The 24,079-nt window shown below is 49.9% G+C and overlaps 1 protein-coding gene across 4 annotated transcripts; it reads right to left on the reverse strand.

Annotated features, from left to right (window-relative positions):
* Positions 1-7,722: 7,722 nt before the first annotated feature.
* Txn2 (thioredoxin 2) lies at positions 7,723-23,619 on the reverse strand. 4 transcript variants are annotated; one of them, XM_045151451.1, is made up of 4 exons: positions 23,599-23,619; positions 20,211-20,470; positions 16,187-16,310; positions 7,723-8,368 (listed from the first exon to the last, which is right to left on the reverse strand). In XM_045151451.1, the coding sequence occupies exons 2-4, from the start codon at positions 20,468-20,470 to the stop codon at positions 8,255-8,257; spliced, it is 498 nt and encodes a 165-aa protein (XP_045007386.1). In that variant the 5' UTR covers positions 23,599-23,619; the 3' UTR covers positions 7,723-8,254. The 4 variants fall into 4 exon arrangements, with proteins under 4 accessions (XP_045007386.1, XP_045007383.1, XP_045007384.1 ...); XM_045151448.1 differs by lacking the exon at positions 23,599-23,619 and adding an exon at positions 21,309-21,389; XM_045151449.1 differs by lacking the exon at positions 23,599-23,619 and adding an exon at positions 21,219-21,316.
* Positions 23,620-24,079: the final 460 nt, after the last annotated feature.

A 24,079-nucleotide genomic window follows, 5' to 3' on the forward strand; every position in this document is an offset into this window, starting at 1 on the left:
GCTCTCAAATAAATAAATAAAAAATTAAAAATATATATATTAAAAAATATATATTATTTTTTATTAACAACTTCCAACTTCTATGATTATAAACAATAGCCCGTGGTAATGCCGTCCCTCCCCCCATTCTCTCCTTTGAAACTCCATTCTCCATCATATCCCCTCCTCCTCTCAACCAGTCTCTCTTTTATTTTGATGTCATGATCTTTTTGTCCTATTATGATCTGACCATGTCTTTTTTTTTCTTTCTTTCTTTTTGGTTTTTCAAGGTAGGGTCTCACTCTGGTCCAGGCTGACCTGGAATTCACTATGGAGTCTCAGGCTGGCCTCGAATTCATGGCAATCCTCCTACCTCTGCCTCCCGAGGGCTGGGATTAAAGGCGTGCGCCACCACACCCGGCTCTGACCATGTCTTTATAAGAAAAAGAAATAGGGGCTGGAGAGATGGCTTACTGGTTAAGGCACTTGCCTACAAAGCCAAAGGGTCCAGGTTCAATTCCCCAGGATCCATATAAGCTAGATATTCAAGGGGCCACATGTGTGTGGAGTTTGTTTGCAGTGGCTGGATGCCCTGGAGTGCCCATTCTCTCTCCCTCTTTCGCTTTCTCAAATAAATACATAAAAATAAAATACTAAAAGAAAAGAAAGAAACGGGGCCTGGCAGGCATGTGGCGCTCACCTCTAGTCACAGCCCTCTGGAGGCAAAGGTCATATACTCCAGGCTCATCTGGACTACAGACGAGACCTTGGCTCAATAAAATAGGTCTGTGAATGCTGCTCAGTTGCCTAGCATGCATGAAGCCCTGGGTTTGATCCTCAGCCCCATATAAACCAGGTATGCTGGTTTACTCCTGTAGTCTCAGCACATGGAAGATGGAGGCAGGAGGATGAGAAGTCCAAAGTCATTTTCAACTGCACAAAACAGAACGGAACCAGGGGTGTTTGCTCATCCCGTAATCTTAGCACTCTGGAGACTGAAGCAGGAGGGTTGCCAAAAAAAAAAAAAAAAAAAAAAGGAAGGAGGGAAAGCCAGGCTTGGTGGCTCAGGCCTTTGAGCCCAGCACTAGGGAGGCAGAGGTGGGATCACTGAGAGTTCGAGGCCAGCCTGAGACTACATAGTGAATTCCAGATCAGCCTGGGCTAGTGTGAGACCTTACTGAAAAAAAAAAAAAAAAGGGGCAGGAGGGAAATGGGACACACTAGGAAACATTAGGGAAATAGATGTGTGTGTGTATTCACCACATAAAGTGAAGGGGCATGGGGAATGTAATCCCAGCTCTTGGGAGGGAGGTGGAGGCAGAAAGATCAGATCAGGAGTTCAAGGTTAGCCTAGGCCTAGGCTCCATAGCAAGTTTGAGGCCAGCCTGGGCTACATGAGACCTTGTTTCAAAAACAAAACAAAACAATAGCTGGGCGTGATGGCATTTGCCTTTAATCCCAACACTCAGGAGGCAGAGGTAGGAGGATCTCCATGAGTTCGAGGCCAGCCTGAGAGTATATAGTGAATTCCAGGTCAGCCAGGGCTACAGTAAGACCCTACTTCGAAGGAAAAACAAAAGAAAAAAAAAAACATATGAAAAGGCTGGGGAAATGGCTCAGTGACAAAAGGTTCTTACTTGCAAAGCCCGACAGCCTGGGTTCAATTCCTCAGTTACCTACATAAAGCCAGACAAGCATTCATTTACAGCAGCATGAGACCCTGCTGTGCGTGCACAAACACAAATAAATATTTTTAAAAAAATATTTTTTATTTAATTATTTGGGAAAGAGAAAGAAAGAGGCAGAGAAGAGACAGAGAGAGAGAATGGGTATGCCAGGGCCTCCAGCTGCTGCAAACGAACTCCAGACACATGTTCCGCCTTGTGCATCTGGCTTATGTGGGTCCTGGGGAATTGAACCTGTGTCCTTTGGCTTTGCAGGCAAGCACCTTAACCACTAAGCCATCTCTCCAGCCCACAAATAAATAAATAAATAAATAAATAATATATATATTTTGTTTTTTGTTTTTCGAGGTAGAGTCTCACTCTGGTCCAGGCTGACCTGGAATTTACTATGTAGTCTCAGGGTGGCCTCGAACTCTCAGCAATCCTCCTACCTCTGTCTCCTGAGTGCTGGGATTAAAGGTGTGCACCACCAATCCTGGCCAAATAAATGTATCTTTAAAAAGGGCTGGAGAGGTGGCTTAGCAATTAAGGCGCTTGCCTGTGAAGCCTAAGGATCCATGTTCAACTCTCCAGGCCCCCCAAAAACCAGACGCACAAAGTGATGCAAGCACTCAAGGCCACACATGTGTACAAGATGGCTCATGCATCTGGAGTTCAATTGCAGTGGCTGGAGACCCTGGTGTGCCAATTCTCTCTCTCATAAAAAAAAAAAATTAAGTAATGAAAGCTTTGTCTTAAAAAAAAGTGTGGGAGGCCGGGCGTGGTGGCGTATGCCTTTAATCACAGCACTCGGCCTGAGGTAGGAGGATCACTGTGAGTTCAAGGCCACCTTGAGACTACATAGTGAATTCCAGGTCAGCCTGAGCTAGAGTGAGAACCTACCTCGAAAAACCAACCAACGGGCTAGAGAGATGGCTTAGCGGTCAAGGCGCTTGCCTGCAGAGCCAAAGGACACAGGTCGACTCCTTAGGACCCACGTAAGCCAGATGCACAAGGGGGTGCACCCATTTGGAGTTCCTTTGCAGTGGCTGGAGGTCCTGGCATGCCCATTCTCTCTCTCTACCTGCCAATTTCTGTATTTCTCTCTCTCCAATAAATATATAAAATATTTTTTAAAAATGAAAGAAAAACCAACCAAGCAACAAACAAACAAAAAAAGTGTGGGAAGAGCTGGGCGTGGTGGGGCACGCTTTTAATCCCAGCACTTGGGAGGCGGAGGTAGGAGTATCACTGTGAGTTCCAGGCCACCCTGAGACTACATAGTGCTTTTTTTGCTTGTTTTTTTTTTTTTTTTTTTTTCAAGGTAGGGTCTCACTCTAGCCCAGGCTAACCTGGAATTCACTCTGTAGTCTCAGGGTGGCCTTAAACTCATGGCAATCCTTCTTCCTCTGCCTCCTGAGTGCTGGGAATAAAGGCATGTGCCACCATGCCCAGCCTATATAGTGAATTCTAGGACAGCCTGAGCTAGAGACCCTACCTCGAAAAATCAAATAAATAAATGAATAAAATATAAAAAATAAAAATAAAAATAAAGTGGGTCTTGGCCAAAGGGAATCCTCCTGCTTCTTCTTGGGTGAGGAGTTCCCATTCTTGGTGTAGGAAGAAGGGTCCTTTGAGTGTGCTAAGAGGAGGAAAGGCTTGGGTAAGAGATTGGTCTCGAACATGCCACACTACCTCCCCAGGCTTTGGTCTTCTTGTGTGTGCAATCGGAACAGACAATCTTGGCTTCAGGTGGGTGTGGGAGGAAGCATACTGCAGCACTTGGCAGTGTGGGCACCAAGGGAGGACCCCCCTCCCCCAGGAGGCTGCACAAGGCAGCTGGAGAGAGTGAGACAGTGGCTGGCCTCTAAGCAGTGACTAGCAGCTGAGCAGCAGCGGTTCTCCTACTGGATGCCACAGGAGGGCAGTCAGAAGTGGCTGGAGGCATGGCCTACTGAGGAGTCATGGTGAATCCCATTAGGCATTCTCCAGGGCTGAGGTCACCTCGAGCTCCCCAAGGCCATTGGAGCCCAGAGCAGGAGGGGGCGGTGGCAGTCAGGGTGGACCCGGGGCCCAGTGGAAGGCAGGTTACAGCAGTGGGAGCTGTGGTGGGAGAAGCCAGGCCCCTTATGCTTCTTGAGCGCCTACTGGGACCAAATGCTTGCACCTGCTGCAGGCTTGGCCCTCCCAGGACACCATCCAACGCTGACTTCTATGAGCCCCAATCTGCAGGGGTGCAACTGGGGCTCAGTGTGATGGAAACATTGCGTGACGGGGACTGAGGACTTAGGGGGAATCGGGCATTCTGTCTGGCTGATGGATACACACAGACTGGAATCAAACACAACTGAACACAGGCACTCAGGTCAAGGTACTCACACCGCCTGGACTTTAGCTTTCCTTATCTGGAAAATGGCAATAATAGCCTCTGCCTTTGGAAGCTATGAGAACTCTGTGAGGAAAAGGTAGCTAGAGCTAGCCATCACCCCCACCTCCATTTTCTTTCCCTTCTTTCTTTCTCTTTTTCTTTCTTCTTTTTTTTTTTTTTTTTTTGTTTGTTTTTCAAGGTAGGGTCTCACTCTAGCTCAGGCTGACCTGGAATTCACTATGTAGCCTTGAACTCACGGCGATCCTCCTGCCTGTCTCCCGAGTGCTGGGATTCAAGGCGTGCGTCACCACACCTGCCTTCTTTTTGTTGAGGTAGGGTCTCCCTGTAGTCCAGGCTTGCCTGGATTTCACTATGTAGTCTCAGGTTGGCCTCAAACTCAGAGTCATCCTCCTACCTCAGTTTTCTGAGTGCTGGGATCAAAGGCATGTGCCACCATGCCTGGCTCCATTTACTGATGCAGAAACTCAACCAGCAATGAGGAAGCAATTTGCACAAGGTCACACAGCTAGCCATTGACAATGGCAGGATTTGAACCCAGACCTGATTCTTCCAGCAACAGCGGAGTGGCCAGTGGTGGCCCTTGCCTTCCAAAGAGCTGTCCGGAGAGGTGAGGGAACAGCCCAACTTCCTGAACTGTCACAGATCTTCCTCTAGGGCCCAGGGGCTAGGTTTCAGGGTCATGCTTAATAGCTGGTGTTCCAGGAGGTGGGGAGGGAGCCAGGGCGGTATGCCTGAAAGCCTTGCTAGCTGCCCAGCATCCTGCCTGACATTGTTTTCTGGGCTCTGCCCTGTTGAGGGCCACACATTAGGGATTTCCGCAGCCTGACCAGAACTGCCTTCACTTTCTGGAAAAGCTTTGCCTGGTGCCCAGGATGGGGGTTGAGCTGGTTCCCAGCCAGGCAGGGACTTCAGGGAAGGGCAGTGGTGGCAGGAGCTGTCAACATCCTCTTGGCCTAGCAGGTCCTGAATCCAAAGCCTCTGTTCTTGGAGTCACAATGACCCTTGCACTCGCCTCTCCTGCTGCCAAGGGAGAAAGTGCCACACCTTATTGTTTTAGGGCTGGCAGAAGTCGGTGTGCTTGGATCCAATCCTGACCTTACACAAAGGCTCTGGTGCCCAGCAGGTCTCCCCTTCCTATGACTCAGGAGGCAGGCTGGGTGGCTCCTAAGGCCCTTCGCATACCCTGACACCCACTCGGGAATGATTCCACAGCCCCTTCTCTGAGCTCTTTGGAGTGTGAACTTCTTGCCAGCTTCCTTCCTGTGTTCTGTACATTACGAGGAACCCATAGGTAGGAGACTGGAGCTTAGCAATACAGCACGTGCCTAGCATACGAGGCCGTGGGTTCAATTCCCAGCACTGCAAGAAAAGCAACTGTGTGAGTGACCTGGCAACAGTCGTGCTACTGCTACTGATGACAAGGTGCTGCCTGTGGACCGGAGCCTCAGCCAGCTACCCACCGCAGTCCCTTCGTGCAGTCTCCTGGGACAGGAGGTCTCCTGCCTGCAGGGCAGGGCTGAGGACTACTTCCCAGCCCCAGCTTCCTGCCTCCAGGGCAGCCGCAGCCCACAGGGGGTATCTTGGAGCTCCTGGCCTTGGCCCTCTTCCAGGCTTCCTCATCTAGTGGCCAAAGGCCTTTATGAACACCAAGAAGGATAGTGCACTATGAAGGGTTGCTTTAAATTCCAGGCCAGCTTGGGCTTAGACCCTGTATCAAAATAAACCACCAGAACTTCTAGTAGCTGTTGGTCTCCACCTCTGGAGATGGACTGCCCACCACTGCTCCCTCGCCGTGGAGCTCCAAGGGGTTATCCAGAGGAAGCGACGGGGCTGCTGACAACCAGCGCATCCCTAACGAGGTCAGCACCCAGAAATAGACAAGATCACCCCGAGGGTTCTGTGCTCACAGCCAGTGACTCAGAGCCCACAGCCTCATGGGCAGAGGCTGCCAACCTGGGACAGCTGTGGCGAGAGCCCTGGGCTCACCTTGCCTGGTGAAGCACCTTTTAAGGAGGTGGAACGTGGGAGGCTGAGCCCCTGGCCCCAGGCCTTCGACCAGCTCCTCACACCCACCCACAGCGAGGTCAGACCCTCACCTGGGTGCGTATTTGGTAATCCCATTTTTTTCGATGTGACCTTAGGCAAGTCAATTTCTCTGAACTGGTTTCACTGATAATACGGAAATAATGCTTGCCTCACAAGAGTGGAATTAAATGAGGTAATGTGTGTGGAAAGTACTTGGTGAACAGTACCTTTTAAGGAGTGGCGGTGCGGTACAGTGAGAGGGCCGCCTCGGAGTTCTGGCCCAGCTCCTTGCCCACAGGGTGTCTGAAGTTACTCAACCCTGGCCGGGTTCCTGACCTGTAAAATAAGCCCACACGACCTCCCCAATTGGCTTGTGAGGTCAAGACCATGCACACACTTTGTGATGATGGCACGGGGTCAGCTGGTAGAGTGCTTGCCTAGTATGCAGAAGCTCTGGGTTCGATTCCCCAGTACTGCATAAACAGGCACAGCAGCACATGCTTGTAACCCCATCACTCAGGAGGTGAGGGAAGGTCAGATGTTCCAGGTCATCTTTGCCTACAATGCATGTTAAGAGACTGGCATGGGAATGGATAAAACCGTCTCAAAAAAAAAGACAGCTGGAGAGATGGTTTAGTGGTTAAGGGGCTTGCCTGAAAAGCCAAATGACTCAGGTTTGACGCCCCAGGACCCACGTAAGCCAGATGCACAAGGGGTTGCATGCATCTGGAGTTCATTTGCAGTGGCTGGAGGCCCTGGTGCACCCGTTCTCTCTCTCTACTTGACTATTTCTGTATCTCTCTCTCTCAAATAAAAACAAAGTATTTAAAAACAGATGCAGTGAGACAATGCCAGGCCACTCATGGGCTCCATGACAGTGGGTTTCACGTGGAGGGGAGGTGGAGGACCCTGTGGGTCTTGTCAGGGACTGGTGCCCAGAAGATACTGGACGAACATGGCGGCAAGGAGCTGCCTCTGAGCCCTTAGCTATGGCCGCTGCAGACATCACTGCTAGGCCGGCTTCTTTCTCCAGTCCCTGGACTTCCGGTCTCTCAGGCGCCATGGGCAGCAGCAGGCTTCCCATCAGGCCCTGGGTGAGCCTGGCTCAGGCAAGTCTAAGGAGCAGGGTGAAGTCCTGGAAACCCCACAGGCAGAAGCCATCGGCCAGGGAGTCGGGGCCCCAACACCAAGTGCTTGCATTCGCACGAGGCAGGTGCTCAAACAAGCCACCAAGTAAGAGTGGCAGCTCTGCCTCGGGAGGGAGATGGAGGCTGGTTCCTGGCAGGCTGGTCAGCCTGGCACACTTCTCCACAGCCAAGGGAGCCGGGACAGGAAACAGTATATGTGGGGTCTGGCTCCCAAGCCTAGGACTTCCAGTCAGAAGTGTCCATGGAGGACTGACGGCATCAGTGGTGAATCCAGGTCTCCCACACGACGGTATCTGGTAGAGAACCCCGTCTGCATGCCTGAGTCTGGTCCTCATCTGGATAATGGAACAACTCGCTCTGGCCTCAGGAGAGCATGGGGCGGTGTGCCATGACATCCCGAGTAGCAGCCATGGGGACAAGAGCACCGGTGACAGGAGGAGCAGGTCAGGGGACAGGGTGGAGGTGGGCCTGGGAAAGTCCCTCCTGAGTGCCCAGAGCCCACAGAACGGAAAGCCGGTGGCAGTGTAAACCTTGGCTTTATTGGTTTGACTTGTTCACAGATCTGCCTCCCGCCCTAAGAACCAAGGGCCTAACACAGGTTCTTCACAGCAGGAGGTAGAAGGGGCACATAAAGTTCTTCGTTACAGACCTACAAGAAATGAGAGAATTACAGATTACTCCTGCCTGTTTGGCTTCCCTTTCCTCCTTCTTCATAATCAGCAGCAGGACAGGAAAATGCCAAAGGCAGATGCGCCCGGCCGGGGGTTCAGGTGGAGGGGGACGTGGAGATGCAGGCCAGCTGGGGCTCCTCCAGCATGTTGCATGTTAGGGGAAGACAACAGGCTCTAGAGGCGGGCAGGAGACCACGTCCCCTGATTGGCAGCAGCACCACTCCTCTGCCAGCTCCCGTGTTCACAGGCCCGTCACCAGGCTCCCAGGGATCAGATGGAGGGGAGGTCTGGGGAGGGCCAGCAGAGGGCTGTGGGTTGTACTGGGCTCCTCTCCAGCCAGGCTCCCAGGCGGGCAAGGACGGCCAGTACTCCTCCCTGTCAGCCAATCAACTTCTTCAGGAAGGCCTCCAGCTGGTCCTCATCCTTGATACCCACAAACTTGTCCACCACATCCCCGTTCTTGATGGCCAGCACGGTTGGTACTGCTGAGACCTGGGTGAAGGGACGAGAGTCCAAGTCACTGAGAGGCGGGTGTATCTCAGCAGCCGTTCCCAAGCCTTTGTGCAGAAGACTGGGTACACTGGGATGGTGGCCACCCAAGACTATGGGTGGCCCCACAGGAAGGGAGCCCTTTCCTAGGTGCAGAGGTCCACTGGGCGTGAGGCCCACCCCCTGGAGATGCTTCTCCCGCTGCCAGCGCAGAGCACGATGCTCCTCCTTGAACCACAGGGCTGACTCACTGGCCCAGTGGTTTGGCTGCAATATGACAGGAGATGAAAACACCCCATGTGCTGCAGGCCGGGGCCAGGGGAAGCTGACGCCCAGCTATGCCACTCACCAGGCATGGCAGGCTGCTTCGTGAACCTGACAGCCCTCTCCCCTATACAAGGACTACCTTGAGCCTTTGAGGCGAGAATCAAAGGGTTGCACAGAAAGCTGACTGGTCAGGGGTGCAGGCTCTGGGACTGACTGACTCACCCAGTCCCCCCGCACCGGGTGAACTTGGCTACCATTTATTTCATCACTGCAAGCCTCAGCTCTCATCAGCAAACAGAGCACTAAGCACTTCTAGCGGAGGATGGAAAGGCCACATGCCACATTGTGAGTCAAGTCTCAACAAGGGCCTGGCCCTGTGCCTGCTGCACAGGGCCATGCTGGAAAAGCCTAACGCAGGGTCCCATGAGAAGTACTTCGGACGGCGGCCAGGGCCGATGTTCGCAGCCTCCTATGGCATGGCACGGGATGGGTGCAGCCATACATGATCCGAAGCTCATTTATTAGGCTGGAGGCAGATGGGAAGGCAGCATTCCTGCTCTGTGAGGCACTGGCCCAGGCGCCCCGGGACCCATATAGATTACACGAGATGTAGGTGAGGTCAGGCCCACCTGGCATGGTGCATTCCCTGCTGCTGGGCCCCTGCCTGGCATCTGAGAAAGCCTTATAAACAGAACAAGATAAACACAGACTTCCCTTACACACGTTAACTACAAAGTAGCGAGAGTCAATTTACAGAAACCCGCCAGCTCTGCCTTCAGCAGAGGGCTGGCAGAGGCCGGGTCACCTTGGGAGGTCAAGCTGAGCTTTGGTGTTCGGACCTGCACACGTGTCAGGAAAGAGAAGGCACAGCCAGACCTGGTACCCACCCAGCAGGTAGGACATAGCCCCTAATTTTCTGCACGGTTTTATTCTTTGGGTGGTCCTGGGATTTGAACGCAGGGCCCTGAGTACGCTAGTCAACCACTCTACTTCTGAGCTATGCCCCCAGCCCCTACTCCTGTCAGTACCTCTGGCTTTTTAAGGATGGTCCTGGGGCTGATGTGGGTGGCAGGTGACCGCTTCAGAGGGTGTATGTCAGCACGACGGACTGGGATGACTAAGAAAGTGCCCAATCATGGCCTCCCAGCTGGCTCCGGCCCTTATCAGACTCTGGCATGGGTGGAGGCATTAATAGCCAGAGGCCCAGCACAAGGCTCTCCCAGTCTCCAGGCCGTCCGGTGTTCTCCTGCGCCCTCTAGCGGCCTGTGAGGAAGCTGGAAACACAACTAAAGCATAAACCCAACCCTGCACTTTTTACCTTGGTGCTCAGTGAACTCCACCCTATCACATCCTGTTCCTTTAAAATGAAAACTTTGCCAGACTTGGTGGTGCATGCCTTTAATCCCAGCACTCAGGAGGCTAAGGTAGAAGGAACTCTGTGAGTTCAAGGCTGGCCTGACCTAGTGATAATAAATATAAAAATAATAAACACTTTAAGCTGAGAAAGGTGGCTCATGTCCTTGATCCCAGCACTTGAGACTAGGGTAGGATGATCATCATGACTTTGAAGCCAGCATGGGCTACAATGAGATCCTGTCTCAGAAAAAAAAGTAATAAAAAACGTTATGTAAAAACAAAAACAAAAAAACCACACATTATGCTATTGTTTAAGATGTGGCCTGTGGCTGGAGTGAGGCTTAATGCCAGCCTAGTGGGCCTGAAGCCCTGGGTTCTAGTCCTACCACCACAAAGACAAAGCAGGAGTGGCTGAGTTTCTTGCATATCCTCTAAGCAGGACTTTCCTTTCACTCACTGAAGTGGCTCAGAGTGGACAGTTTCCCTCTTGTGCAATTCTACCACAGGCTCCTGTGTGCCTCTGTGCATGCTGGGACAGGGGTGTGTAGAAGATACACTGGATGTGTGCTCATGACAACTGAGGCCTGGTTACTACTGATCAAGGCTTCCTGTGACGTCTTCAACACAGACACAAGACTCACATGCCCACTCTCACACGCGACTACCAGCCTGCAGGGAGCTGGATTTCCAGGACCCTGGGAAGGAGGCCAGGACTCTGCTGCTCCTAGGTCTCCCTCGGAATCAGGAGGCCTGGGGTCTGTGAACACTGTTGCCGGCGCTACCTCGCAAGCCCCCTGGATGGGCGCTCCCCTGGTAGTGACAGGAATGGGAACAGCAGAGCCAAGCAGGAACTTGGCTTCTTTCTTGGTTCTGGCAGATTCAAGGGAACTGAGGCTGGAGAGAGGCTGCGCTGCAAGACCCCCCACGCCGTGAAGCCAGTGCGGGAGTGTGAATACTGGTGAGGCTGTTTGCAAGGCCGCTGAGGTCAATGGCCCTGTCTGGTCTCCTCCTCTACCCCTGACCCACCTACTTGACATCTCTGCTGAGAGCTATCCAAGGACAGGCATAGCACAGCCATCACAGGAAGTTGATGATGAACACAAGAGAGACCAATGTCACGCAGGGGTGTTTTCAGTGGCAGGGATGGGAGGTGCAAGTTCCGGCGTTGTCTAGATCGCGTCATCTTATCTGTCGCTGTGCTGGGGATGGCACCCAGGTTCTCGTACATGCGCTCTGCCCCTGAGCCACACAGCAGACCCCAAGCAGCATCGCTTGAGCGATGAGCAGGCAGGCTCAAAGGCTGGGTGCGTGCTCCAAGATGACAGAGCAGGGTTTGCAGCGAGGCTGTCTCACCGCGTTGCCCACGACACCATGAGCTGCCTCTGCCCAAGGGTGAAGAGTCAGACAAGCATTGACCCTGGCAGGGAGAAGACAACTGAGGGAGTGCGCACTGACTCAGTGCCTCCTGTGAAAAGCGCTGGATGTCTTCTAGAAGCTCTTGGAGGCGGAGGGGGTGTGAGTCTAACCTTGCTTGTTTGTTGTTTGAGACAGGTCTCATGTAGCCCAGCCAGATGCACAAGGGGCGCACGCGCCTGGAGTTCATTTGTACTGGCTGGAGGCCCTGATGTTCCCATTCCCTCTCTGTCTCTTCTATCTCTCTCTGCTTGCAAATAAATAAAATTTATAATAAGATAATAACAACAATAATAATAATAAAAAAGAAAGGCTGGAGAAATAGCTTAGTGGTTAAGGTGTTTGCCTGTGAAGCCAAAGGATCCCCGTTCGATTCTCTAGGTCCCATGTAAGCCAGATGCACAAGGTGGTGCACGCATCTGGAGTTCATCTGCAGTGGCTGGAGGTCCTGGCGTGCCCATTCTCTCCCTCCCTCCCTGTCTTTAATAAGTAAATAAAAATAAATCTTTTAGGGCTGGAGAGATGGCTTAACGGTTAAGCGCTTGCCTGTGAAGCCTAAGGACCCCGGTTCGAGGCTCGGTTCCCCAGGTCCCACGTTAGCCAGATGCACAAGGGGGCGCACGCGTCTGGAGCTCGTTTGCAGAGGCTGGAAGCCCTGGCGCGCCCATTCTCTCCCTCCCCCTCTATCTGTCTTTCTCTCTGTGTCTGTCGCTCTCAAATAAATAAATTAAAAATTAAAAAAAAATACATCTTTTAAAAACAAATTAAAGTGTTCCTATGTCCCCCTCAGCAGTGCTGCCCAACTTTCTGGTTCCACACTACAACTACAGGGTGTGCTCCTTCATCCACAGTGCTGGGGACAAGTGTTTCCAGCTCCAGGACACATGCATAGCTTTTACTGGCCGAGTGTCTGTAATCCAAAAACTCTAATTCTTTCCTCCTACCTCTGCCTCCAAGTGCTGGGATTAAAGATGTGCACCACCACACCTGGGTCAAAAATTCTATTTCTGAAATGCTCCAAAATCTAAAACTTTTTTTTTTTTTTTTTTTGGTTGGTTGTTTGTTTGAAGTAGGGTCTCACTGTAGCCTAGGTTGACTTGGAATTCACTATGTAGTCTCAGGCTGGCCTCAAACTCACAGCAATCCTTCCACATCTGCCTCACAAGCACTGGGACTAAAGGTGTATACCACCAAGCCCAGCCTCTAAAGCTTACTATTATTATTTTGGTATTTCAAGGTAGGGTCTCACTCTAGTCCAGGCTGATCTGGAATTCACTATATAGTCTCAGGGTGGCCTTGAACTCATGGTGATCCTCCATCCTCTGCCTCCACGTGCTGGGATTAAAGGCGTACACCACCAAGCTCAGCCCTCTACAACTTTTTTTAAAAAATAGTATGTTTTTTAAATTTTATTTATGAGAAAGTGAGAGAGAGAGAGGGAGGGAGACAGAGAGAGAGAATGGGCATTCCAGAGCCTTCAGCTGCTGCAAACAAACTCCAGACACATGTGCCACCATACATATCTCGCTTATGTGGGTTCTGTAAAGTCGAACTTAGGTCCTTAAGTTTCACAGAAGTGCCTTAACTGCTTAGCCATCTCTCTAGCCCCCTTTAAAGCTTTTTTTTTTTTTTAGGTAGGGTTTCAATCTAGCCCAGGCTGACCTGGAATTCACTATGTTGTCTCAGGGTGGCCTCGAACTCATGGCGATCCTCCTACCTCTGCCTCCTGAGTGCTCGGGATTAAAGGTGTGCGCCACCATGCCCGGCTCTCTCCTCTAAAGCTTTTTGATCTGTGTCAAGACACTCAACCTACACCTAATACCAGTGCTAGTGAACTATGGCCGATTGGCCAAACCCAGCCTACTGTCTACTTTTGTAAACACTTACTGGAACATGCCACAGCCTCTCAGTTGAACTGTAGCTGTTTGTGGCCTCAAGTGCAGCTGTGCGGTTGCAGCACAGACCACTGTCCTACAGAGCCTCAAATATTCACTACCTGCTCAGTTAGATAAAAAGTGGGCTGGCTGATTTAAAGTTCTAGCATGTCTGCTCCGCGAAGGCAGGGACTCTGACAGAGTTGTGCATGGCCACAGCCTGTGCACCAGAGGCAAGGTGCCCAATGGCTGCACAAACACCCTGACGCACTCCTGCATGTCTCCTGTTGCTTTTGTTTCAAGGCAGGTTCTCAGCCAGTAGCCAGGCTGGCCTCAAACTTGTAGCCTCCTCTTGCCTTGGTCTCTGAAGTGCTGGCTTACAGTCATGAGAACCCCACCTGTCTCCCTCATGTCTTTGTGAATGTCGCTCTCAGACCCTCTTCCTTCCTCGCAGTGTGTCCTCCATGCTTGAGCTCAGAGGTCCCAACTGTGAAGCATTCCCTGGCCTGGCCACCTCCCTGCAGGAGGAGCCTGTCCCCTCCTTCAGGGCCTCTTCTCACCCTATACTCAAATCACCTGTGTAGCTGACACGCTTCCCAACAGACCAGGAGATGGTTGGAGTCAGGGATTCCCTCTTATCTGTGCCAGAATCCACGCATGCTCTTACGCACATGGTAGGCTCACAAGCAATTTCTGATTGCAAGTGCACAGAGAAGAAGAGAAGGTAGAAGAGAGAGAGGGTGAGAAAGAAGGAATACATCCAGCTGGAGAGATGGCTTACTGGTTAAGACATTTGCCTGCAAAAGCCAAGAGACCCCAGGTTTGATTCCCCAGGACCCACGTTAGCCAGATGCGCAAGGTGGCACATGCATCTGGAGTTTGTTTGCAATGGCTAGAGGCCCTGGTGAGCCCATTCTCTCTCTCTCCTTCCCCCTCTTTCTCTGTCAAATAAATAAGTAAATAAAAATTTAAAAAAGAAAATGTTGGGGCTGGAAAAAAAAAAAAATTTAAAAAAGAAAAGCCCAAGATGTCAGAGTGGGCCTCCGGAAAATGGATAAGCAGTACAGTGGGAAAAGGAGCGACTTCAGCAATGGGCTGACTTCAAGGAGCAAAATGGACAAGAAGCTTCCAGAGAGCCATGGACACAGGTGAGGGCAAACTCTTGGGAAGGAAAAAAAAAAAAGAAAAAAGAAAGGAACACATCAACATCCCAACATAAGAGAATGACCCATAGCCAGATGTGGTGTAATACAAACACTACAGAAATGGAGACAGGCAGATAAGGAATTCAAGGCCAGCTTGGGCTACATGAAACCCTGTCTCAGAAAATCAAAACAGGGGTTGGAGAGATGGCTTAGTGGCTAAGGTGCTTGCCTATGAAGCCTGAGGACCCAGGTTCAATTTCCCAGGACCCATGTTAGCCAGATGCACAAAGGGACGCGTGTGTCTGGAGTTTGTTTGCAGTGGCTGGAGGCCCTGGCATACCCATTTTTTTTTCTCTCTCTCTCCCCCCACCCCCTTTCTCTGTCAAATAAATAAGTAAATAAAAATAAATATAGCTGACAGAAAGCTGGAAGAAGCCATTCTACATGCAGTTCAATGGGAGAAAGATACACCACCAGGGAAGACACTCAAAAGTGGATACTGCAAGCCTTATTAATAGGCCACCCAGGCCAAATGAGCCAACAGGTGCACATCTGTCATGGTGGAAACCAACTGCCCTCCAATTGGACTGGAGGCCCCCTCCAAGGAAGGGAATGCATCCCTGATACTGAAAACTTAAAAAAGGGGTAGTCATGAGCGCTAGGGGTATAACATCTGCTGATATCTGCATAAATATATATTCTATGCTTATCAAACTGCCCAGTAAGCACTTCTCTTAATATTCATACCCTTATACTAATGCTACTCTCACTTTGGGTAGCGAATCTTCTATTTTCAGATGGCAGTGATCTTGGGACAACTCAGAAGGTATCATGGTGGTGGAAAGAAGTAACTAGAGTACCGAGTAACATCTCGATCACATCTTCCAAGGCTCAGGGTCTAATGCGGAAGAGGTGGAGGAAAGAATGTAAGAGCCAAAGGAAGGGTTGGACTCCTTACAACGTGCTCCCTCCAGACAAAAAATTGGCCTCAATATCCATGACCTCATAGTGCCTGACACTACCTACACAAGACTATCATAAGAGGAGGGAAGGATCATGGCATCCAAATAGAGGAGAGACTTATTGAGATGGGGAGTGGATGTGATGGAGAATGGAATTTCAAAGGGAAAAGGTTGGGGGAGGGAGGGTATTACCATGGGATATTTTTCATAATCATGGAAAATGTTTAATAAAATTGAGAAAAAAAAAATAAAAAAAAAATCAAAGTGGGGTAAGAGAGAAACCTCCATGGGTAAAAGGCTTACCTTGTAAGTATAAGAACCCAAGTTCTAGCCAGGCGTGGTGGCGCACGCCTTTATACCAGCACTCAGGAGGCAGAGGTAGGAGGATTGCCGAGAGTTCGAGGCCACCCTGAGACTACATAGTGAATTCCAGGTCAGCCTGAGCCAGAGTGAGACCCTACCTCGAAAAACCAAAAAAAAAAAAAAAAGAACCCAAGTTCCATGCCCAGTACTCAGAGGTCTGGAACTCACTGGCCAGCCAGTTTAGTCTAATTTGTGAGCTCCAGGGGCCAGTGAGAGACCTAACTCAAAAAGACGTGGGAGGGAATTACCATGGGATATATTTTATAATCATGGAAAATGTTAATAAAAATTAAAAAAAAAAAAAAAAGACGTGGACTGCAACCCTGATGATCACAAAGATGCTCTCAGACAAACCACTTACTGGCCACCTCACGACGTCCATGATGCCCTACCGCCCCACCCACCCTGGGTACCTTCTGGCAACCTCCAGGCAACCCATACCTCATACTCGATGGCAAGATCTGTATGGTCATCAATGTCCACCTTGGCCATCACCACCTTCCCATGCTGCTTGGCCACCATCTTCTCTAACCTTGGCCCCAGGATCTTGCAGGGCCCACACCACCTTGGAAGGTAAGAAAGTACACATTCAGTCCTGAAAGTACCCATGGCTCCATCTCCTTCTCCCAAGAGCCTTTGGGGAGATACTGAGTTCTACAGACTGAGAATCTTTCATTTATTTATTTTTTTTTATTTTTTAATTTTTATTAACATTTTCCATGATTATAAAATATATCCCATGGTAATTCCCTCCCTCCCCACCCCCACACTTTCCCATTTGAAATTCCATTCTCCATCATATTACCTCCCCATTACAATTATTGTAATTAAATATATACAATATCAACCTCTTTCATTTATTTATTTGACAGAGAAAGAGGGAGGGAGAGAGAGAGAGGGAGAATGGGCATGCCAGGGCCTCCAGCCACTCCAAACGAACTCCAAATGTGTGTGACTCCTCGTGCATCTGGCTAACGTGGATCCTGGGACCTTTGGCTTTGCAGGAAAACGCCTTAACCACTAAGCCATCCCTCCAGCTCTGAGAACCTTTTTTAAAAACTAAAAAAAAAGGATGGAGAGATGGCTTAGCAGTTAACGTGCTCACCTGCAAAGCCAAAGGGCTCTGGTTCGACTCTCCAGGACCCACGTAAACCAGATGCACAAGGCAGTGCATTGCATGTATCTGGAATTTGTTTGCGTTGGCTAGTGGCCCTGGCATGCCCATTCTCTCTTTCTTTCTCTCTCTCTCTCTCTCTCAAATTCTGTGGTCTCAGGCTGGCCTCAAACTCACAGTTCTCCTCCTACCTCTGCCTCCTGAGTGTTGGAATTAAAGGCATGTGCCACCATGCCAGGCTCTGAGAATCTTTTAAGGGTAGAAAAACCTATGGCCAGCAGTGTCTGCAGAAAGCCAGTCCCTGCACAGACAGCTTCCTAACTCTGTGCAGAGACCCCATAAGAGAAGGCATCTCCCAAAGAAACTGGGACCATCAAACTGGAAAGCTCATATAGATGACACAGTGGTAAGAAGTGCAGCTAGCTGGGCACTTTAACTCCAGCACTCAGGAGGCTGAGGTAGGAGGATCACTGAATTTGAGGCCAGCCTGAGGCTACATAGTAAATTCCAGGTCAGCCCTATCATGGCAGGTGGTGCATTCTCATAAATTCCCACAATCCCAAACTCAGGAAGGGAAGGTGGGAGGACCAGGAGCTGAAGGCCAGCCCAGGCTACATAGTTATGTTGGCTTAATTGCAAAAGCTGTCCCCAACAGACTAGTGTGTTTACATACTTAACCTCTAGTTGGTGTTGCTGCTCTGGAAGGTTGGGGAGCCTTTCGGAGGTGGAGGAGCCTTGCTGGAGAAAGTGTGCCACTGGGAGCAGGCCCTGAGGTTTTACGGTTGAGCTCTAGTTGCTGGTCTCTCTACTTCCTCCCTGCTGATGTAAAGATGTGACACGTTTCCTGCTCCTGCCAGACTTTCCCCAAATGGCGGTCTCTACCCTCTCAAACTATAAGCAAAATAAACTTTCTTTCCCTAAGTTGCTTCTGGTTGGATATTTTGTTGTAGGAATAAGGAAGTAAGGAAGAGGGAAACGCAGTCACAACAAAATGAAAGAGGCACAGCTGGGGTCACACTCCACAGCTGGCCAAAGCATCTCCTTCCACCCAAGGTTGTTTTCTGTTCCCTCAGCCCCTATCAGCTGCTCTCACTCCCTGACCACACTAGGATCTCTGTGTGAGGGAAGCTCTTCAGAGACAGGTGCTGCGCTGCCATCTCTATGTACAGAGATGTGCCTGGCCCCGAGTGAAATCTGAACCTGCATTCCATGTCCTTGAGGTATTAGCCCACTGACCTTGATTTTGGACATTTTTTTGCTATACAAGGAGGGCAAAATAATTCTGCCTTCCCAAAACCCCTGACTGACAACTCCTACTTTCTTCTCAGCCCTTCTAGGAGCTGGGTGTGCTGGGACACACCTAGAGGTGGAAGCAGTTGAATTGCAAGTCAAAGGCCAATCTGAGCTACACAGGGAGACCGTCTTAAAACATCTAACGTACCAAAAAATTATCTACTCAGGTATTTAAATCAGTCAGTAAAAAACCAAGTATGGCTTAGTGGTTAAGGCACTTGCCTGCAAAGCCAAAGGACCCAGGTCCAATTCCCTAGGACCCACGTATGCCAGATGCACAAGGTGGCCGGAGTTGATCTGCAGTGGCTGGAGGTCCTGGCATGCCCATTCTCTCTCTCGCTTTCTCTGTGTCTCTCTCTCTCAAATAAATAAAATTATTTTTTATAAAAACTCAGTCTGAAGCCAGGTGTGGTGGCACATGCCTTTAATCCCAGCACTTGGGTGGCAGAGGTAGGATAGCTTTAAGTTTGAGGCCAGCCTGTGACTACAGAATGAGTCTAGGTCAGTCTGGGTTACAGTGAGACCCTACATTGAACCCCCTCCCCCCAAAGAAAAACCCTAAACAAAACAAAATAAAACACCCAGACTACAAGACCTTACCTCCTATCACAACACTATCAAACAGTCTGTCCAAGGTGACCAGTTGAGTCAGAAAAAGAACCAGAAAAAAAAGCAAAAGAGCCTTGAGACTTGCTCAGAAAAATCTCATGATTTCTTGAATTATTTATTTATTTATTTATTTCAGACAGACAGACAGAGAAAGAGAGAGAGAGAATATGAGTGTGCCAGGGCCTCTAGCCACTGCAGATGAACTCCAGATACATGTACCACCTTGTGTATCTGGCTTATGTGGGACCTAGAGAATCAAGCCTGGGTCCTTTGGCTTTGCAGGCTAGTGCCTTAACCACTAGCTAAGCCATCTCTCCAGCCCCAAATCTCATAATTTCTATCTGATGATACTGTTTCCTCCCAGGACACCTAATTCTAAGTTATGTCTTGATTTTTGTTTGTTTTTCGAGGTAGAGTCTCACTCTGGCCCAGGCTGACCTGGAATTCACTATGTAGTCTCAGGGTGGCCTCAAACTCATGGTGATCCTACCTCTGCCTCCTGAGTTCTGGGATTAAAGGTGTGTGCCACCACGCCCGGCTTTATGTCTGGAGTTTTTAAATCAAGGGTCTAGCCAGGCCCAAAGGTCTGAAAATGGAAGAAGGGCAAACTAAAATACTAACACCCAGGCCATAGTTTTTTTTTTTTTCCTTCTTCTTCTTCTGGTTTTTCTATGTAGGGCTCTCTCTAGCCAAGGCTGACCTGGAATTCACTATGTACTCTCAGGATGGCCTCGAACTCAGTGATCCTCCCTGCTACTTAACCATCACTATGGTGGCACAGATAATTTTTTGTCAGCCTTTCCACAGTTTTAATAGGCGAGAGATTAAAATAAAACAAACTTATCTGTAAGGCTAGGAACTCATACACTGAAAGCCAGCTGACACTATGGTCATGTTTTGCATCTGGCTTTATATGGGCACTGGGGAAGTGAACCCAGGTTGTTAGGCATTGCAGGCAATCGCCTAAACTGCTGAGCTATCTCTCCAGCCCATTTTTGTTTGTTTGTTTTGAGGTAGGGACTCCCTCTAGGCCAGGCTGACCTGGAATTAGCTATGTTGTCTCAGGCTGGCCTCCAACTCACAGGGATCCTCCTACCTTGGCCTCCCAGAGCCCGGGAATTAAAGGTGCGCACCATCCTGCCAAGCTCATCCTTCTTAAAGATAGGGACTAGAGCTTACCAATCTTTCAATGAGTTTATGTATAAGTATTAAAGCTGGGTTTGGTGGCACACGCCTTTAATCCCAGCACTGAGGAGGCAGAGGTAGGAGGATCACTGAGTTCCAGGCCATCCAGAGACTGCATGTTATATGTCAGCCTGAGCTACAGAAAGCCCTACCTAGGAAAACCAAAAAACAAACAATAACAAAAAAGTATTGAACATGGCCCTGGGATATAGCAGGTGCTCAATAGATACTCATTCAGGAAAAACCCATTGTTCAATGACTCACTGCGCATGGAAATCCACAACAACTGGAGTCTCGCTGTTGACAACCCTGTCTTGGAAGTCAGGACCATCCTGGATGTTGAAGGTTGTTGAACAGACTCTGGTGGTGAATACCGTGCGGGCTGGGCTGGATGGTGTCAGGCCCCCAGGACTGCACTGTGGGGTCGGCAGGGTGGTGGAGGTGGGCGGAGTCCATCGACCTGGAGGGAGCTTCCTGGGGATGACTGAGGTCAGGAACCTCCTCAGGAGAAGTCGCTGAGCCATCTGTGATGGAAAGAGGCAAGAAGCACTGGGGCTCACTGCAGGAAGTCAACACTGGGAAGACAAAGGGATATGCGAGTAACAGAGGCAACCAGGTTATGCTGGGCTGGAAACAAAATGCCACGAAATAGTGTAATATCTAACTTCCTAAACGCCAGGCCAAGTAATCCCATGGCTTGGGATGCTGAGGTGGGAAGATCTTGAGTTCAAGACCAACCTTGGCTACATGGCAGCACCCTGTCTAAAAAAAAATGAATTGGCTGGGTATGGTGGCACACACCTTTAATCCCAGAACCCTGGACACTGAGATAGGACTGTGAATTTGAGGTCAGCTTGACACTACAAAGGGAATTCTAGGTCTGCCTGGGCTAGAGTGAAACCCTACCTCAAACAACAAAAGTAACAACAATAAAGGCTTCATTTTTTTGTTGTTGTTGTTTTGTTTTGCTTTGCTTTTCAAGCTGACCTGGAATTCACTCTGTAGTCTCAGGGTGGCCTCGAACTCACAGCGATCCTCCTCCCTCCGCCTCCAGAGTGCTGGAATTAAAGGCATAAGACACCACGCGGGCTCCATGCTTTTTTTTTTTTTTTTAAGTTTTAACAGGCCATAAAGAAAGGAAAAGGGGAGCTGTCAAAGGTCTAAGAGATAGGGGGACCGCAACTCTAGGAGGAACCAAGAGGCGAAGTGACAGGAGGAACCACGAAAGAAGGGGTAATTGTATGCAGGGAACCCAAAGGGGGGGACACACACGTGTAGGGGGGCGACGCGGGGAAAGCCGACACCATCAATCAGGGCGCCCGGGCCCGGGAGCCCCTCGAGCCACCCCCACGGGCTCCCTACCTCCCGGCGGCGCGAGCGGCGGGACGCACGGCCGGCGCTCCCCGCCCGTCAAGGGCACGCCTGTCGTCACTTCCGGTCGGGCGGGCGTCACTTCCGGGCCGCGCTCCCAGGACGACGCTTCCCTCTCGCGCTGCGTTTTCAAGGAGAATGGTTCGGTGCCGTTGGCCAATGGGGATGGCGGAAGGAGGCTCAGCTGAGAGAGCGGAACCGGAAGAGGTGGGCGGATCCATGGAGGGGGGACCGGAAGAGGGGACGGGACAAGGGAGAGAGGGGCGGGTGGGGGTGAGGCTCCGGCTAGACGGCCGGAGGGTAGAAGGGCGCAGGGCCCTAAGGGCTTCAGTTTCCTGTTGTCATGCATGCCCATACACATACCTACCCCCGTGCATGCGTTAAAATAAAGCAGCAGCCGGCGTGCTGGCGCATACCTTTAATCCCAGCACGCGGCAGGCAGAGGTAGAAGGATCCCGCAGAGATCTCCAGGCCTCCCAGACACTACCTAGTGAATTCCAGGTCATCCTGGGCCAGAGTGAGACCCTACCTTGAAAAACACAAAAATAAAATAGGGCTGCAAGGCCACTGAGAAATCCTGCTGGATCTCAGCTGATAACCTCCTCCCTGTAGACCAGCTGACAGAAAGATGGAAGAAGTCATTCTGCATGCAGTTCGATGGGAAAGAGAGAAATCACCAGTGAAAATATTCAACAGTGGACACTGCAAGCCTTATGTTTGGCCAGCGAGGCCAAATGAGCCAACAGGTGTAAAAGTGGCAAGTCTGTCATACTGGAAACCAACTGCCCTCTAATTGGACTGGAGGCCTGCTCCATGGGAGGGAATACATCCCTGATACTGAAAACTTAGAACAGGGGTAGTCATGAGCCCTAGGGGTGTAACATCTGCTGATGTCAGGATAAATGTATATACTATGCTTATCAAACTTCCCAGTAAGCCTTTCTCTTAATATTCATATCCTTATATTAATGCTACTCTCACTTTTGGTAGAGAATCTTCTCTTTTCAGATGGTAGTGGCTTTGGGATGACTCAGAAGGCATCATGGTGCTGGAAAGAAGTGCTCAGCACTGCAATATTTCTATTACACCTTCCAAGGCTCGGGGTCTATTGCAGAAGAGGTGGTGGAAAGCATGTAAGAGCCAAAGGAAGGGTAGGGCTCCTTACATCGTGCTCCCCCGCAGACACAAAATGACCTGGATATCCATGACCTTACAGTGCCTGACATTACCTACACAAGAGCATCATAATGGGAGGAAAAGATCATGACATCAAAATAAAAAGACTGATTGAGAGGGGGAGGGGATATGATGGAGAATGGAGTTTCAAAGGGGAAAGTGGGGGAAGAGAGGGCATTACCATGGGATATTGTTTATAATCATGGAAATTGTTAATTAAAAAAGTAAAAAAAATTTCAAAACATTTTATTATTATTTATTTATTTGACAGAGAAGGAGGGAGAGAGAGAGCAAATGGGTGCGCCAGGGCCTCCAGCCACTGCAAACAAACTCCAGATGCATGTGCCCCCTTACATGGGGGCCCCTAACATGGGTCCTGGAGAATTGAACCTGGGTCCTTTAGCTTTGCAGGCAAATGCTTTAACCGCTAAGCCATCCCTCCAGCTCCAAATAATACCTTTTTACATGTAGGAATATAGCTCAGTTTGTTACAGTGCCTGTCTAGTATGCCCAAGGTCTTGGATTTGATTCCCAGCACTGCATAAACCATGTATGGTGGCCCATACTTATAATCCCAGCACTTGGAAAGTACAGATAGGAGAATCAGGAGCTCAAGGCCAGCCTGGACTACTAATTGGGTTTGAGGCAAGAGACCCTGCCTCGGGCTGGACATGGTGGTGCATGCCTTTAATCCCAACACTACGGGGGTGGAGTTCGAGGCCACCCTGAGAGAATTCAGGGTCAGCCTGGGCTAGACGAGACCCTACCTCAAAAAAAAAAAAAAAAAAAAGACTGGGGAAACATTTCAATGAAAAAGCACTTGCCCATTATGTGTGAGGCCCTGAGTTCAGTCCCAGTAAAACAAACACACACACACACACACACACACACACACACACACATACATACACACACACACACACAGAGATCATGCAGACAGACATACAGCAACAGATGTCTCACAAAGCACTTACTAGTCACATATAGCACATGTGGATAGTTTTAACTCTATTCTGATTTTTTTTTTGGGGGGGGGATTCAAGCTCTAACCCAGGCTGTTCACTATGGAAGGCAGCTATGCTCACCACTAAACCACTAACACAACCTGGAATTCACTCTGTAGTCTCAGGATGGCCTCAAACTCACAGCGATCCTCCTACTTCTGCTTCCCAAGTGCTGGGACTAAAGGCGTGAGCCACTACGCCCGGCATTTTTTTTTTTTTCCTTAAACTGATCACAGCCCACTCCACTGACTTTATAAACCCACTGAAGACTTGTACCCCACAGTCTGAAAGCTTAGTCCTGTCTTTCTTCCCTTTGCTTTAACCTGCACCTGAGCCTGCCTGGTAACAGAGACAGACTCTGACAGGATCAGTCAGCCTAGGTTGGACATAGGAGCCACCAAATAGCTGAGGGGCTGGTTGGCAGCCTGCTGCGGGCTCGGCTTGCTGCTTATGTCTCCCTGAAGGAGGGAAGGGCATACCACCAGGCTTCAGGAACTGACACTGTGCCAGCAACCAGACTCTGCTCTTTCCACCACTTCACAGCCTTTGAGGAAGGCATCTTGTTCCTGTTTCTCAGATGAG

Source organism: Jaculus jaculus, chromosome 6, assembly GCF_020740685.1.
Source record: "Jaculus jaculus isolate mJacJac1 chromosome 6, mJacJac1.mat.Y.cur, whole genome shotgun sequence".
Taxonomy (NCBI): domain Eukaryota; kingdom Metazoa; phylum Chordata; class Mammalia; order Rodentia; family Dipodidae; genus Jaculus; species Jaculus jaculus.